At 41.0% G+C, this 14,178-nt stretch overlaps 2 protein-coding genes across 3 annotated transcripts in view; one reads left to right on the forward strand and one right to left on the reverse strand.

The window, feature by feature from the left end:
• LYRM7 (LYR motif containing 7) overlaps positions 1 to 8,009 on the reverse strand; it is a 37,974-nt gene extending 29,965 nt beyond the window's left edge. For both annotated transcript variants that reach the window (XM_062599926.1, XM_062599925.1), the window contains exons 1-4: positions 7,939 to 8,009; positions 4,817 to 4,889; positions 3,283 to 3,353; positions 507 to 588 (exon numbers count right to left, since the gene is read on the reverse strand). In XM_062599926.1, the coding sequence (XP_062455910.1) occupies positions 507 to 588; positions 3,283 to 3,353; positions 4,817 to 4,889; positions 7,939 to 7,956 (244 nt within the window). In that variant the 5' untranslated portion in view covers positions 7,957 to 8,009. The remainder of the gene's footprint in view (positions 1 to 506; positions 589 to 3,282; positions 3,354 to 4,816; positions 4,890 to 7,938) is intronic.
• Positions 8,010 to 9,337: 1,328 nt separating this feature from the next.
• Positions 9,338 to 13,576, forward strand: HINT1 (histidine triad nucleotide binding protein 1). The gene is made up of 3 exons (XM_062599439.1): positions 9,338 to 9,503; positions 12,350 to 12,454; positions 13,241 to 13,576. Exons 1-3 carry the CDS (start codon positions 9,393 to 9,395, stop codon positions 13,403 to 13,405), a joined length of 381 nt encoding a protein of 126 aa, XP_062455423.1. The 5' UTR covers positions 9,338 to 9,392; the 3' UTR covers positions 13,406 to 13,576.
• Positions 13,577 to 14,178: the final 602 nt, after the last annotated feature.

Below are 14,178 nucleotides of genomic sequence, written 5' to 3' on the forward strand. Positions count from 1 at the left end.
TTAGATAGAAGAAAACACACAAAAATAAAGGCAAATCTTATTCTATGGGCAGCAAATGTTATTTTTTAAATTTTCCTAAGGCAACTTCTACCTATTGGGTAGCACCTACAGACACTGTGGTTGATTTAAACATACACTGACTGAGTAGCCAGCTTGTGCATGTGGACTTGCCAGCTAGATGCTATCTCTCCTAATGGATAAGAAGCAAAAATGGTTAACTGAGTTATGACTTCTTTTCCTCGGGGAGGACACTAAAGGCAGTCTCTGCCTCTCTATCAAGCCTCCATAATTCACAAAATCTGTGTAGAAACTTCGCATCTTTGAGATCTCTACCTCTCACAGGTAGTGACATTAATCAATAGGCTTAAATTACTAATCATACATGGATATATGGACAACAGACAGACATTTCCCCTCTCTGTCCTCCTGTTTAGTTTTCAAGTTTTATGTTTATTTACTGAATTTCAACATCTTTTAACATCTTTTTAACATGCAGCTTTACTCACATATTTTGTCAGAATCCGTGTGAACTGCCTGAATAACAGAAGTTCTGAGAATCTCTTCAGCATCTGAAGCTATTTTCAGAAGCTAGTAAAGAAAAAAAGTAAGAACAGAGTAATTTAAGTGATACACAATTATCCTTACAGGCATTTTGCATATGAGAGAGCTATTCAAATAGCAAAGCCAGTCAATTCTATTACTCAGAAAGGTCTCTACTATTTACATATAGCTTTCATTTCAGGATCCTGGAGTACCTTACAAGATGATCTAGTAGCTACCCTGACATACAGCACCTGAGGAAGGAAATGAGTCATCTGGTTGGTAACATGCAGCAATGTAAGACCTATAAATCCAGTTAAAATTGCAAAGGAATACAGAAGAACACAAATACCAAAACAAGTAATTCGTTCCAATGATTACAGGCATTGACAAATGACTCAGAAGTAGCATCTGACTGATGAGATGGGTAATCTGGCTTTTTTTTAACATTCCTACTCTTGTAATAAGGAGATAAAAATAGGGGCAAAATACAACAAGAGTTAGCAATACTGAGCTTTTACAAGAAAGCAGTGCAGAAACAAGATACTCCAATGTCAGGATTAACAGAGGCATGATTATGTGGTAAAAGCCCTAGAATTCCTTCCCTCATTGGCAGGATAAACAGAGGCACACCGTCAATTTTGCTGAGTGATTAGCAGAAGCATAGTACTTGTTTGCATTATACATCTGTCAGAAATAAATGCAATTGCACAAGTGAGACAAATGTCTATGTGGAGACACATGTCCAACTCTGTCTTCACTAAGTTCTTTCTCTCTTACACAAACACATTTGGTAAAGAAGAAAACCAGAATGGATGTTAATTATCTCCCCTCCATCTATTTTTCCATAAACTGAAATTAGTATGTTCTCCCTCACATGACACATGTCATGTTGGTACTGGCAGTGTGTACCAACAGAAGCAAGCCTTTACAGCATAAGAGTTAGGTCTGCGGACTTGACAGCTACACTATCTTTACCTGCCCCCTTTTTTCCCCGTTAAAGTGTTTGAGTTAGGTATCATCTAGTTCCCCTACTGAATGCCCATTAGAAGCAAGAATGCACTAAGCTTCCTCTTGTAGGACGATTTCCATTTTAACTTCATCTTAAAGTAATCCAGTCAGATGCTCTAAGACTGCTTCACAAAACAAGCCAAATCACAGTAAGTGGAGACAACCAGGACAACCTAAAAAGTGCACTCCCAACAAACTAAAATGCTAAGGTAGATGAAGCTACTGCACCCCACATTCTAATATTGCAATTGTAGGTGGTTATTCTCATCTTAGGTCACTTCATACCTAAATATTTAATGTCACACTCAGAACACCTGCAGCATTCTATTTTGGCAAAGTAAAACACACTTTGTTAGCTGATACTCAATTTTAACCCGATATCAGAACAGCATGTTACCTCAAGGTTTATACAAGTAAGTGTCCAAATTCTCAAAAGTCCTATACTGTAATTTCATTCAGTTTCCATGCATTAATGTCACTGCAGCATATCTGTATGTTCAATAACAACTATGACAGCTTATACAATGTTCTAAGATTATGCAGTTCTGATGGAAGTCTAGAATTTCTTCTGCTTATATTCAATCAATATATCAATTAACCAATTGATAATCAATTAAAAGGTATTTTGTAGGCTGCCATTCCTAATAAATAGAGATTTACAAATTACAGCAAGTGTTCTTCCTGTATATCAATAACGAAAAGAATATACAATTTAACAGATCAGAAGTTCAGGACACAAACATGGAAGTATTACTACAGGGGCCTGGCAACAAGCAGAGATGCTCAAAAATCCTAATTAAATGCTCCGAACTATTTATGTTACTGTCCTGGAATACTGTATAACTCCAGACTTATTTCTGCAATGGACACATGGACGCAATTCTTTCCAACATATTACCTCTCAAAATAAGTAGAAACTGCATACAGGTGCAAACAACATTGTATGGACAGCTCCTTAAAAGGATGAATGACAATGACTAAATCATTTCCTCAGTATAGGTGGTAATAACTAAAAACATCTAAAGTACAGAAGTTTTATTTCAGGCCTCAGTTTTTATTTCAGTAAGTTTGGAAATACTACTCAGTAAAAAGTGTTATAATAGCAACTGAGCAAAGTAACTTAAATAGTGACATAACAAAATATTGTGCCTTTGGGAATATAATGTTTTTACCGTAAGGAAAAAAAGAAATAATGGTAGAATTAGTATCTCAATATTATAATAAAGCCATGACCAGTTAACAATTCTTCCCTTGCTGCTAAAGGAGGAAGATGTCTAGCTTGTGATCAGGAATCAAAATAAGTTCCCACCTCTGCCAAAAATACAGGATATTATTTAATTTCTCCATATCTTTGTGTACTTGTCTATAGAACAAAAGTAAACTGAAGTGACCCAAGTGCCAACAGATTTTCTAAGAAAATTAGACAGAACATTTACATGAAAAAACAGAAACATTAAATAGTTTTTTTCTCCCCTCTAATTTTATTATGAACCTCAGAATAAGTGCATCAAAGTACTAGAAGGTGCTTTTTTTGTACAGATTTTGGTGCATGCAAAATTGTATGACATACTAGATACATCAATATGTTTGTAAACAAAGATTCATGGAAGCACCTTTTAGAACTCACCTCCCTCTCTCAGTGTCTCAATAATGTTTGTATTAGTTCAGACACCCTTTCAGAAAAAGACATGAATTTTCGCACAAAGCAGAAAAAAAAGCATCAAGAGGTACCTCATTTATTTTCTCTGCAGATGTCTCATTTCGGTTATTTTTGAATTCTTCATTTATCTTTTGTCTTGCTGCTAAATAAGTTAAGGAAATATAATGTGAAAAAAACAGTTTTATCTTTACTTTGTCAGTGGCCCAAACCCCACATTCCTAAGGCCTTTCTAACTGTCTAAGGGCAGCTTCTTAACCTGGTTTATGTCTACATTCCTTTGGCTACCTACTCTTTTCCATTAAAAGAAAAAATTCATCTTCCTGGTGCATTCAGCCCCAAGTTTTTTTAACACAAGATTTCTATGGAATTCACAGGATAGTGTCTTATTTTGATGTGACTGGTATAGGGATAAAATATAATGCTATGACTGCTCATCTAGTATTCTGAGATTTAAAAAGTTAACACACAGACACTAAAAGTTTCCATTACTATAGAAGCAATATTGATCCCTTGAATAGCAAGTGTGCATGAAGGGAATCAAGTCAAATGCTTAGCACAGTTAAACATGCTTTGACTGGACTAAGTGGGGGAGGGGGCAGGATGCTAAAAAAAAAAAAAAAAAAGAAAAAATCCCACAAATATCACCAAGGCTCCAAAAAGAGATATTTTCAGCAACATTATACTTAATAAATACAGCACAAGTCTAACAATGAGGTTTTTGTTTCAACTTATAGTATGTCTGTTTATGGACACACAGAAGTTTCCTCAATAACTGCGTATTGAAAATGGAAGGCACTCATTTAAGGCAAGATTATTTTAAGAATTATTTTCTTTCTCTCTTACACAAACACATTTGTTAAAGAAGAAAATCAGAATGAATGTTAATCATCTCCCCTCCATCTATTTTTCCACAAACTGGAATTAGTATGTTTTCCGTCATATTAGCACTATCGTTTCTGTTAACAGGACAAAATAGCATTAATGACTTGATATCCTTTGCCACAAACTCTCACAACAAACACAGGAAAAAAAATGGTAAATTTTTTTGCAAAAGAATTGCAAAGAGTGAAAAAGCCAAATACAGTTAACCATTTCTCTTGAACAACTAAACTGGATGAGACAGGGAAATTAGTGCTGAAATTACAGTTACCTCAAGTTGACATAAGCCAATCCTGACAACAAGAAGAAGTACTCCTGTCTCCTTCCCTTGCTTTTTGGTTCTTGTGTCACCTACTCACTGGTCCCAACAGAAGCATGAGCATAGTTACCTACTATCTAGCACTGTAGAACTGATTTAACACCAGCCACCTCCACATCCTCTAAAATATGAAGAATTTTTAGCTCCCTTCTCCACCTTTTATATTCTCCTTTTTTGGGGGGGGAGAATGAGCACGGGGAGGGAGGACACAGGACCCTCCCAGTAACACGTGTGTAATCACCTCAACTGAATATGGAACTGATCAGAGACTCTATCAAGTTTTCACAGCCAAAACAACAACACTTACTTTAATAATCAAAAATATTTAGGCAATGTAACATTCAAGGAGAAGAAAGTTCCACAGAGGGAGAGAGGTGAGCATATACCACATAACAAAAATATCTTACCTTCTAGGGCTCTGGTATCATTTTTAAAAACCTCTTGTCGGGTCCTGTGTAACAATTTAAAAAGCCTCAAAACCTGTCAACAAAATATCAGTAGAATATGTTTGCTAACAAGATTATTATTTAAAACGAGCATGTTGCAATTTGCTTTTGCTTGGTATTTTATGTTCTTTCCATTTAATATGTAACTTGCTTGGAAATCAGTTTCTCAGATACTGTGTCTCAATTCTTGATCAAATAATCTGCAGATAAAGCAGCCGAAAATCAAGGAAATCAAAATCCTAGACAGTTCTTGATGTTTCAAATTCATTTTAGATGTAAGAGAGTACTGTCACTATGCTTATAAACAATCACTGTGCATGACATGGATCTAATCCCCAAAATAAGACTCATGCAAACATATTTCTCATGCCAATAGCAGGGAAAAAAAAGATACAATCAGAATAACTGTGCAAGTCAAGGCACCTAAATGGACTTTCAAGAGTTCATTAATTGGATTTAATACTCTGATTACAAAGAAAGAAATGTAAATGGCTATATTCTGACACATGAGAAAAGAGAATTTTAAAAGGATCTCAACCAGCAGATTAACTAATTAGTTAATTATTTTTAATGTCTCTGTATAATGCTTAGGTATGATCTTCTACAGGTGATATGACAAAATCAACATAAAACAAAGTCTTTTCCTAAGAAAAACCTCACTAAGAACAAATGTTCAGAAAGATGAGGATTTACAATGATGACAGACCTCAGTATGGATATAATACAAAAATACGGAGAATGACAGCTCAGAGACATACAGTTTTGGCTGTTTATTCATGCGCATTGTCACGAATTACAGAAAATACTTGACTTCTTGTCAAGCAGTGAAAAGCACCTGAAAGCACTGAAAAGCAAAGTCTGAGAATACTTAAAAGTTATTTTTAGTACTTTCTTGTGTGTGTAGGCCCCTCTAGAAGGCACTATTTTTGGTATTTTCTCATAATCTTAGACTGTTTTTTTCACAATCAATATTATGAAAATTTCTTAGAAGGAAAGCAGAAGAAATACAGACCATATCTAAGAAATAACCACCTTCTTCATTAGCATGCTTTATACCTGTGAGCTGGAGATGCAAACAATTCTTTCCCCTAGAAGCAAAAGAGCAATGACATGGGACAGCAGCCAATAAATATATCCCAGCAGGGCTCTGAACAAAGTATCGCTCATAATTTCAATCTCTCTGTGACAAGAGAGATGGCAAGCTTCTCTGAAAGCTATTACTCCTAACAACTGTCAACACCTTTTTAGATTTTCAAGCTAAGTTCTCACTCTCAGCTCAGCTGTTACTTGGCTACGCTTTAAGACAATTCATTCAGAAGTGTACACACACAGCATGACAGTTAAGAAAGGGAAGAAGTCATAAGTCATAAAATAGTAAGAACAGATAATCTTCCAGTTCAATACTGCTTCTATAATGTAAAAATATCAAAGAACTGCTAACAATATTAAAGGACAACTTACAAATAGCAAAAAAATCTGATGTTGCTTTACTTCATAGTAAGGTGTATTATAATTTCAATTGCAATTTATGACTAAATATGCTGCTGTTGTGGATACACTTCTGGATTACAAACTTTTCTGGAAAGAAGATAAACTAGTGCATTCCCAATCATTTAAGTCTTGGAGGTGTTTAAGTTAAAAACTTCGGTCACTTTTACAAGACTTAAAGCATGATCTGACACGCAAATGTGAGCAGACACATATAAAAGAGAGCACTAACTCCTTTTTGCCTTTCTTGTCCGTAATAATTCACAGCTAACCAGGACAAGGTTGTCTTCAATTGCAGTGTTAACTACACGGCTAAAACAGTTGGAAGTAGAACGGATAGAATTAAGAGCTAGCATATAAATTCTTCCTTCTATAGGCATATTTTAGGAGATCTGAATAAATTATTTGGACAATACATCTTGAAATATTTCTAGCCTGTAATATTTTATCACCTTTGCAAATAGCAAAATTAATATCACAAGTATTTTGAGACAAAGACATATACAGGGCGAAAAAAGAGGCTGGATTTTCTGATTATTTCAAACTCTCTCTTCAATCAATACTTTTCAGGCATCTTCCTCTAGTGCTTTTTGCTATTTGCTTATCTGTGCAAACCCCACGATGTTTTGCATAACATCAGGTCACAAAAGTTACAAGGATGACATTAGATGACTCTGAGACAGGGTATACCAATGCACTGACTCCTTCCAGCACTGTAGTCACCTAGCAAAACACAGAACCCCCATAATATCCCAAAGGAATAACATTAGGCTTTATAATGCTTCTGTTCTGAGAAAAGGGGTTCAAATCCTTCCCAAAGCAGGCTACGTTGGGGAAAAAAAAGAAAAAAAGAAAAAAAAGAAAGTCCAAGATAAGCACCTGCTTTTCTACCATTGCTTTTCTGCAGTTCCCCATCATAATTCATTCTGTCAATGAATTTCTATCACTGCCTTACTGCCTTCTCTCAGCTTCTGCCTCTTTTTTCCACGACAGCTTTTGCATACAAAATCCCACCTTCTATCACCAACTGTAGTGTCCTTCTAGTTCCAAAACCTCTGCTTGTTGGTGCTATAAATACTAGCAAGTGTTAGGAGGAAAGGTCCTACCCTCCAGTGAAATTTAAGGGAAAAATCCCCCAAATCTTTAACTATACAAATACATTCCAAGTCCAATTAGTATTTACATCTTCAGCCTCCAAATCCGAGGGGAAACATAGCCTGTCTTCTTCAGTGCAGTGCACGTTACTATCAACTCCAAGCAGCTGAGCACTAAGCAGCATATGACTGACAAAAAAAGCGATCTTATTTGCACGTCACGACACCCTTCAACATCTGTGGCACACTCAAGCACGACTAACTCAGAAAAAGTTTAAGTGCTTTATTCTAAGTAGCCCCGCAACGCCCGCCCCAGGGGCCGCTGCCAGGCCAGGGCTCCGCCAAGAGGGCCCACACGTCCCCTACGCTCAGAGCAGCTCCCCCGACTACCGACAGCGGAGCACCCGCTCGCGCCACGGGCGACCGTTACCCCGCCCGCGGCGACCGTTACCACCCCCCACCCGGGGCGCGCGGACCGCCGCGCATGCGCGCCACGCTCACCTGCCCGCGGCTCCCCATGGCGAGCGCCGCGCCGCCCGCCCACCGCCGCCGCGTCACGCCCCCTGCCCGCGCGCTCGGCAACAGCCAATCGAGAGGCGTCGCCCAAGGTCGGTGCCGACCTCCTTTTCCGCAGGGAGGGAGACGGGAGGCGCTAGCGGAAGTGCTCGCGGAAAACCTTCCGGCGCGCCCCCGCGCCAAGAGGCTTCCGGGCGTCCCTGGCAATACCGCTCTCCCGAGCCGCGTTGGCCCTCACGCTGGTTCCGCACTGAGCCTGCCCGCTCGCGCTGAGGGCAGCCTGCGTCCCCGAGCGCTGTTTCGCGGGGTCCGGCGCTGAGTCATCAGTATTTCACCTCGCGAAGGGTCCCTCTGTCACCACGAGAGCTAGGAGCGTTAAAGACACCGAAGTCAGGGTTTTCTGTTTGTCTACATGGTAACAAGTCTCTAAGTGCTTTGGGGGGTACAACAGAATGTGCCCACAAATCACACACCACCAGCACAAACCAGCTCCCCCAAAGTACTGATGGGAGGCGGGTGAGCATCGATAAAGCCAGGGCAAGGCAATGCTGGACAATACTACAACTGGACACACTGACACTGCCAATGCGACACCAGCTGAGTGATGGCAGCCCCATGGCAACCCATGGTGCCACCTGCACGTGCTGACCTCCACTGCTCGCTGGCCACAGCAGCAGCGGGCAGCTGCAGCGGGGCACTGGAGGGAGACTGGGGGGCTGCAGGGCCTCCAGTGCCACATCAGCTGGGAGTGGAGAGGAGTTTCTACACCTTTAGCAAACTTAACAGCAGCTTGTCCAAAAGGCTCAATAATACCGTGATTCTTCCTGAGATCATGAGGCCTTCTCTGATGTGACTAACGTAATTATTTTGTGAGGGCTTTTTTTGAACATCCTTTCTCATGGGTGAGAAACGAGCAAACGTTAAACCTATTTCAATAGAAAATCGACTGAAAATTAAAACGATTCACCTATCTTTACTCCTACTAAAATTAACAGTTGAGAATCCAACTGAAGGTTAGGAAGAGTTAGGAATTCCTCCTTAGACGAGTTAAACAGGAATCGTATGGTTTCATACCAGAATCAGACCTGATGTTAAGCATCAGGGCCCTGACCAGCCTCACCCCGCACACCCCCTCGCACACTCGGACCGCATCCCTCTGCGGACCGGACCGGACCCGACCGGACCCGACCGGACACACCCGAGCCGCCCGCGCCCTGCCCGCGCGCTCCCCCAACCCTGCAAAGCGCCGCAGCCCCGAGCGCGCACGCGCCGCGCTGGGCGGGACAAGCGCAAAGGGCAGGCGAGAAGGCCAATCACGGCGCGAGGTCGCGCCGGCGGCGGCCGCGCCGCCGCCCAATGAGCGCGCGGGGGCGGGGCGGGGCGGGGCCGCGCGGGAGGAAGTGCGGAGGCGGCGGCGGGCGGCGCGGCCGTGCGGTGCCATGGCGGACGAGATCAGCAAGGCGCAGGCCGCCCGGCCCGGCGGCGACACCATCTTCGGCAAGATCATCCGCAAGGAGATCCCCGCCAACATCATCTACGAGGACGAGCAGGTGCGGGCGGCGGGGGTGTCCGGGACGGCGCTGTGCTGTGCTGGGCGCATCCCCGGAGCGCCGCCCGTGTGCGGGCGGGGGGCGCTGCTGCCGCTGCGGCCTCGCGTCGCGGCGCCCTGGGCCCGCCGGGCGGCAGCCGCGTAGCGCCGCAGTGGCGCAGCGCGTCTCGCGGGCGCTGCCGCTGCGGGATGGGAGCGGTCGTTGCTCGTGCGGAGCATCGCGGTGGGGGGGCAGTCCTGGAAAGCGTAGCCTGAGCCCCCGCCGTCGGTCCGCGCCTGGGTCCCGGGAGCCGAAGTACGGGCCGGAGCTGGCTGTTTCCTTCTCTCAGAAATGCCTGTGCTGACGGGCTTCACGGTAGTAGCTCTACTCCCCCCCCTTCCCCCCCCCCCCCCCCCCCCCCCGCTGCAAAAATGCCTCTGGTCTGGTGTCTGCGGTGAAGTGAGACGGTGTTAACAGCACGCTTGAAAAAACGGCTGATGCTAGTGCACTGCAGCATGCTCGGAACCAAATGATCTAGTTTGATTTTGAAAAGAAATGTAGATGTTAGTTACAAGATGTTAACTTAGTATCCGTTTTTTTTTTTTTTTTTATACTAAGCATTTTTATTCTGTGGTCTAGAGAACAGGCGCTTGCTAAAAGGTGCTGTTTTCTTGATCTGTGTGCTAATAACAAGGCATCACTTGGAACAGCACTTTCATTTAATGGATCACAATAGTATTGTAGCTACTATCTGTTAGCCAGAGTGTTGGAAATGTGTGTTGTTTTGCAGAAATCCTTCTTGTGGTCCTGCTCTGCTGTGCAAAAAAGGTGTACTTCCTTTCTTTTGTTAAGGTGAAATTTGCATTAGTTTTTTCCTCAGCTGTGCTGACTACAGTAATGTAATCTCAACGGTGTGCTTGATTGAGAAAGAGGCTGCAAACTTTAATATGATGAGTGACCTGGGAGTAGATAATCTTACTTTGACTGCCATGAATCCAGATTATATTTAGAAGGCTAATTATTTGCAGTATCTCACTTGATTTTAATTTAAAATATGCAGGAGTTTGGAACTGCTTTTAGAGTTTGGTTGATTATAGTGAATGACTTTTAATTCACTTTGTTCACTGCACTGAAGGTTTATTACTGTTGGCAGGAAATGTTATGTGGAGGGATGTAATGAGGATTAATTAATCATTAATTGATATGCAGTGCAAAGGAGATGCAGAAGTACAAAGTCTCTGTGGAATTAAGCCTTATCAGTGCTGTTGCACCTGAAATTAAACTAGACGAAACTCCCTGAAATGAAGATTGGTGTCACTGAATTCAGAGGCTTTACGTGATTATACTTTTGTTCAAAAATTCTACTCTCTGCCCCCAGAAAATGATTTTCCACTCATCTACTTCATTAAAATCTTTGACTTGGCTTAGCCATTTGTCTTTTGCCTCTATATGAATGACACAGAGTAAGAAATTTGGAAAATCTGGAAAATCACTTAGGAAATGATCAACCAAAATTAATTTTAAGAAATTGTGTGCAAATTACTTCCATTCATCCATTATTTTTTTTTAATCACCCTTTCAGTTTGGGTCAGCTGGACATCATCTACGTAGGGGTGACTTAAAGGGGGGCATGTTGGAGGTATACAAAATAATGAATTGGTAGAGTAAGCAAGGTTAGGGCTTCTTATCGCCTTTACTCTTGTCTTTGCAAAGGCCATAGGTGCTCTACATAGAGTTAAAGCAATAGAGTTGTAAGTGAATAGGACATTGTTTACTGATGCACAAATAACTGAAAACATCTAGGAAATACATATTTTGAGGAATTTAAATTATGTGTTAGATGTATGCACTCTTACTTTGGGCCATAACTTGACCATAAATTGCAAAAAGTTTTGATATTAAGTTTTATGAGTAGGTTCCCAATGGTTAGTGCTGGCGGTGTCTATGGGTGATACAGCATGGGCATCTCTTGGTTGTGGTTGTTGCAGTAGCAACTTCTGATTCTGTGGCTGGCCACTTGCATAAACAGCATGGCTCCCTTTTCCTCTTTTTGCTTTTTCTTCTCCATGTATTGTAAGTCTCTAATCTAAAATACCTCTCTTCGACCTTACTGTTTGCATGTGGAATCCTGCTTCTAGAGATAAACATTTGTATTGAGGTTGATTTAATGTGACTTAGTGAGCTGCTGCATGCGGTCTTTGATTGCTAGTAATTTTGGTACATCCATAAAATTAGTTGGGAGTTATTTACTTCCTACAGGTAGGTGTTCATTTTTCAGTGACACCCTTGTTTCAATTTTGGAGATGTCTGAAGCCTCAATACGTTGTTTTATATATTCCTTCTCTGAGATACCTGGTGTTATTGAGGACAGTGTTTTAGTGTAGCCTCAGTGAGATAACTCCAGGTTCTTTGAAACTGTCTACCTACATCTAACCAAAGCAATGCTGAGATGTAACTGAAAGATAGCAGTTGTTTGCTGCTTGGATTGTTAAATAGGACCTTAAGAAGAGGGTGAAATAAGTATGAATGCACACATTTCTTCCTATAACAAGTACAGTCAGCTCTGTTATTTTGAATACAATAAAATAATAAATCATGAAACCAATTGACTAGTAACTTTTTCTCACTGGGAATGCTATTGTGTTTAATATGTGGGAAAAAACCCCACATTCTCTGGTTATACCACCAGTTCTCTATAAATAAGTACTTGTGTATAGCAAGCAGAGAACTTTAACAATAATAAACACCTTTGCATTTGGGGTATCTGATAATCTATTTCTGTATACATTTATTGGGCCTGATTGATTTGATTAGCTTGCTTTCAGAGAAGGGTAATTTGCGTTTTTAACTGTTTTCTCTTTTTCTAGTGCCTTGCGTTCCATGATATTTCACCCCAAGCTCCAACGCATTTCCTAGTGGTTCCTAAGAAACCAATTGTCAGATTATCTGAAGCAGAAGACTCTGATGAATCTGTAAGTATTGTGGAAGCTTTCTGTATGCTAAGCTGTGCCTGTAATTAGTTCAAAATCTACTAGACTCTTCCCCATCCCCTCTTTTCCCTTTGATGCTACAAAGAGGCAAAGTAGGTTAGGTTATTTCAGCTTTTCTGACACAATAGTCCTTTGCCTCTAGCTCATAACAGCAATGGAATTTTTCAGTCAAAATAATGGAATAAACTAATGCACATCTCTGGATATGGATTTCTAGTGCAAAAAGCTATGTTATGGAATACAGTCTGGTATCTGTTTTCACATCTTACAGTAAATACTGCTTATTGTAGTATGGAGAATAGGGCTTGGGGTTTTTGGCAGGGTAAAGGTGAAGAAACAGTAAATGTTTGAGAGGTGCTGAATATTTGATTTGTAGCTATAAAAATGAAGTTCAAAGATGTTGTAAACCCATGCAGGACTACGAAAAGTTACTTTTCCTCTAGAATTACTTAAATTGCCTGCAGAAGTAATGGGGGCTCTAACCCTGAGACAAATTTAGCTTCTGTTACACTTTTGCAGTCCATTATTGCCTAGCTTGAAAAAACTCCATAGCTCTTTTTCCTGCTATGCATAATCAGTATTTGTAGTTTTATTTAGAAAGTGTTGGTTGCAGGCAGACAGCAATTTGGAGAGCAATGCTTGAATTACAAGGAATTAGCTAACTGGCTTCCTTGAATGGTTCTCTGCTCTCATTCTTTCCCTTTCCTCTCTCTCCCCTCTCTGTGTTTTATTTTCCTTTTTTTTCCCTTTTTTTTTTCTCTCCTCCAGCTTCTTGGGCATTTAATGATTGTTGGCAAGAAGTGTGCTGCTAACCTGGGCCTGACCAATGGATTCCGGATGGTTGTGAATGAAGGGCCTGAGGGTGGGCAGTCTGTCTATCATGTACATCTTCATGTTCTGGGTGGTCGTCAGTTGGGCTGGCCTCCTGGCTAAGATTTTCACACCACAAGAATTACTGCATATGTACAAACCACCACCAAATAGGTTTATTACATTGCTCATCAATCTAGCCACTGTTAATGTACATTCTTTTTTGATGTGTGTCTGTGAAGGGTAATAAAAGCTCTGAACATCAGTTGCACAATAAAGATCTAGCAATGGGAATTATTTGTCTTGTGTGTCTTACTGATGGAAACAGTACTGCAGGTTAAAATAGTTATGCTCAGAGGAGACACTATGTAGAATGTTTTAATCTGTAAATAACAATGTTTACAAGTGCTGATTTGCCCAATCATTTGAAACTTTAAGTCAATAGAGACTAATCTTTTGTGTCTTGTAGGAGGAATACTTATAAAATTCTTGAATGTGGTATGTAAATGTACACCAGTATGTAAATATACACCTGTGTAGGCATCTGCTAAAACTTAAACGACAATGACAAAACAAAACAACGACAAAAAGCCTGCATTCATAGCTATGAGTGTGCCAAACGAGCTGTGTCAGCACATTGCAATGTGTTGGAAGCATGCAACTTCTAGTGGAGCACTTCTTTCAGTGGCTGATCAATAGGGCTCGTTTGCTATCCTTCTCATTCTTTCTCACCAGAAAGATGTAAGAGAAAACAGCAGATCTTAATGGCAGCTGTGCTGCTTCGTAGCACAATGGTATTTACTTCTGCATCCTGATTCTGGTGGACTTGAGGACTTAAAAATGAAAAGTGTTAAACTTCCTCTAGGGCTTCTTGAAGTGCTTAAGGAATTCATCTT

The sequence above is a fragment of the Rhea pennata genome, chromosome Z (genome assembly GCF_028389875.1).
Source record: "Rhea pennata isolate bPtePen1 chromosome Z, bPtePen1.pri, whole genome shotgun sequence".
Classification (NCBI taxonomy): domain Eukaryota; kingdom Metazoa; phylum Chordata; class Aves; order Rheiformes; family Rheidae; genus Rhea; species Rhea pennata.